Raw genomic sequence first — 3,748 nt, 5'->3', positions numbered from 1 at the left:
TATTGATTGTGTATATTTATATGATAGTGTATATGTATATGATTGTTGATTTTGTATGTATATGATAGAAAGCATCAAAAAGAGACATAAGTTTTGTTTATTTGATAGAAGTAAAGTTTTTGTCGTTAAAGTGAAGTTTATTTGATTTATAAAGTTTTTTAGAAAACTTTGAATTAAAACACTCTAATTGAGGTTATTTATAATTGAATAAAAAGTTTCACATTATTGTGATTGAAAATAAAACAAAATTACAAATTTGTCGTGAAAATAAAAACTTTTTCTTGAAATAATGATGTTACTTGTTCACTGTTTATTGTTATTTGGTTATTAGAGATGGGAGAAAAACAACAATGGACCAATGAGCACTTAAAATGCTTATTGGATACTTGTATTGAAGAAGTAGAGAGTGTTGGTAGAAAAGGATTGAGTTTGCAGAAAGATTCATGGATAAGGCTTGAAAGAGTTCTTAAGGAGAAATTTGGGGTTGAGTTGACTCAAAAACAAATGAAAAACGCATATGACAATCTGAAAGCCAAATACACTGGATGGGTATATTTAAAAAACAAAACCGGTAATATATACAATTCTCAAACAAACACTTTTAATTTAACAGTCGAGGAGTGGGATGATTTTAAGAAGGTACATATACATTAATATACAATAATATATATATATATATATATATATATATATATATATATATATATATATATATATATATATATATATATATATATAACATTTACGTTTGAAGTTGCCAAATATTCTTATACTATTTCTTGTTACATTTGGGTTTAGGGGCATCCGAAAGCTGCTTCTTTGAGAACAATTCCACTGCCTTTTCCAGATCTTTGTGCACGTCTTTTTGATGGAAATAGTGCTACTGGTAATTTTAGGAGTTACTCAACCCAATCATCATCAGTAGCTGGCGCATCCTCCTGTCGTGTTCCACCACTTCAGATCACCGCCACCCCTTTTGATGCAATGGATGATGATGGTGTTGACACTTCTCATCATGAGCCACCACCTTCTGCTGCTTCACCTTCTGCAGCTTCACCTTCTGCTGGTTCACCTTCTGCTGCTTCACCTTCTGCTGCTTCACCATATACTGCTACACCATCCGGTAACCCCAACAAAAGGGCTAAACCCTCAACTCCTGTAGCTCCTAGTGCCTCACCGTCTGCTTCTTCACCTGATGGAACTTCTGTTACTGCTGACGATTTAGCATTTGAAATGAAGAAAGCTCTACAAAGTTTGACTAAAGGGTATACAATTCCTCAGTGTTTAGAGAAGTTAGAGGTCCTTCAGTTAGGCCCTACAGATCCTTTATGCTTTGTCGCATATCATATTTTTGGAGGAACCATGAACATGAGAGAGATGTGGATGCATTTGCCCGATGTTCCCGAGATATTACGAGGGTGGCTTGAGATGACGGGTACCAGTTTAGGAGTTTTGAAGGATGGGAAGATTGTTCGATGATTTTCTAGTGTTGAAAGTATTTGTTATGTCTTTTTGCCCTTGTTGGAACTACTTTGTTAAATGTTTTTGCCTTTGTTGGAACTATTTTGTTAGGACTTTTTGCCCTTGTTGGAACTACTTTGTTAAATGTTTTTGCCTTTGTTGGAACTATTTTGTTAGGTCTTTTTGCCCTTGTTGGTACTTGAAATATGATTAATGGAATGTTTATTTGATACTTGAAATATGGTTTATGTAATGTTATTTTGGCTTGAAATATGATAAATGGAATGTTTATTTGATACTTGAAATATGGTTTATGTAATGTTTTTTAAAGTTCTACTTTGTTGATTTTAGGTTCATATGGATCACGATCAAAAGTTACTTCTCGTAATTCTAATGTACCTATACATCCGTTATTTTTGGAAGAGGGGTGTGAAACGATTGCGGGATAATGATTCGGAAATGACGGGACACGAATACACATTGGAGTTATTACACCGTAATCGTTTATAATGTGTTGAAGTATTACGCATGTCCCGTGAATCTTTTGTACGACTATGTGCTCATTTTAGAGCAAATTACTCATTAAAGGACAGCAAACATGTATCAGTTGAGGAAAAGATGGCTATGTTTTTTATGATGATCGGACATAATCAACGTTACGTGATTATCAAGCGGAGATTTCAACACTCGAAGCAAACAATTCATAAATTTTTTTATGAAGTGTTGGAAAAAATGATGCTTTTCGCACAAGATGTTATAGTACCAACATCTTTTAATCCGAATCCAAACATTCCAGGACATAATAGGAGGCTACGAAGGGTTTTCAAAGGAGCAGTTGGTGCACTTGATGGCACTTTGATACATGCTGTTGTCCCTGCTAAGAAACAAGACTTATATAGAAGTAGGGGAAAGGGAGATTGCTACCAAAACGTATTGGCAATATGTGACTTCAATATGATTTTTACATTTATTGTGACCGGGTGGGAAGGGGTAGCGCATGACTCTAGAATATGATCAGAAGCAGTAGTCGATCCACAAGCATCATTCCCGTTTCCACCACCAGGTAATTTTTTGTTTTTTTTTAATATTTTCATTTTAATTTGAAAATTGATTAGTGTTTTGCATTTTTTTCAGACAAATATTATCTTTGTGATGCCGCGTATGCACACACTCGAGGATTTATGGCCCCTTATCGTAATGTGAGGTATTGGCTTGGAGATTTTCGTCAAAGACGTGCATCGACCAATAAAGAAATATTTAACCATGGACATGCAAAACTTCGGAATGTCATTGAGCGTGCTTTTGGTGTTTTGAAAGCACGCTTCCCTATATTGAAGAGGATGGCACCATTCCCGTTTGTGACACAAAGAAACATTGCCATGGCATGCTTCGCGCTTCATAATTATATAAGGAAAGAAGGATTGAGTGATGAGTATTTCGCACGATACGATGAACCCAATGTCCCGTTTCGAAATAACAATGTGGCCATTGATGATGATGAAGACGGGATTCCAACACATGGTACTGCAGCAGACCATGAATATATGACTCAGTTACGTGATGAAATTGCTGATCAGTTAATGCACAATATAGATTGAATTGTTTTAAATGAAATTGTTATTGTAAAACATTTTTTTTATTGTATGACTAATTTAGTTGCATGAATTTTATTTTCAATGTTATAAGACTATTATTATTAAAATTTTGGTGTTGAAAAATCATTTTAAGTTTGTAAAATAATTTTATTTAAAATTCAGTTTATTTCAGCAGCCTGCAGACGTTAAAAAACAAACAGTCTTCTTATTGTAGACTGCAGACGTTTGGTCCACCTCTTCTGCTGCAGAGGCTTGCAGATGTGGTCCGCAGACTGCAGACATTTTGGCTTCAGAAAATCAAACAGCACCTAAGTAAATTATTAGATAAGCATTTTAGAAAGAAATGAGTCTAATTTAGAATGACGTTAGATTAACATTGAAGTCTGAGTTCTTATTTGAGGAATAAAACGTAATTTCCTTAGTTTGTTTGTTATATCCTCCGTTATTTCTTCTTATTACAACACTCTCCTTAACACAAACTTCCAACTTGAAATGGCAATGTACTTTCATTTATTTGTTTATTATACCATCACACTTCCATTTATTCCTATTATAACACTGTACTTTGAAAGGCTTCCTGATTATTGCAATGCCATTATGTAAAAACCATTTTTCACTACTGTTAATGAGTATATTTTTAAGTTTTATTTCATAGTAAGAAAGTTGAAAGTGGAAGGTTATAGTTGGGTAAA

At 34.0% G+C, this 3,748-nt stretch overlaps 1 protein-coding gene across 1 annotated transcript; it reads left to right on the top strand.

Annotated features, from left to right (window-relative positions):
* The first annotated feature begins 1,989 nt into the window (after positions 1-1,989).
* On the top strand, positions 1,990-3,059 carry LOC145060542 (uncharacterized). Its single transcript, XM_079008189.1, has 2 exons — positions 1,990-2,404; positions 2,596-3,059. The coding sequence occupies exons 1-2, from the start codon at positions 1,990-1,992 to the stop codon at positions 3,057-3,059; spliced, it is 879 nt and encodes a 292-aa protein (XP_078864315.1).
* The last annotated feature ends 689 nt before the right edge of the window (positions 3,060-3,748 follow it).

Source organism: Lactuca serriola, chromosome 6 (genome assembly GCF_051521515.1).
Source record: "Lactuca serriola cultivar US96UC23 chromosome 6, Lser_US96UC23_V15, whole genome shotgun sequence".
Taxonomy (NCBI): domain Eukaryota; kingdom Viridiplantae; phylum Streptophyta; class Magnoliopsida; order Asterales; family Asteraceae; genus Lactuca; species Lactuca serriola.
This window is presented reverse-complemented; position numbering and strand designations above follow the sequence as displayed.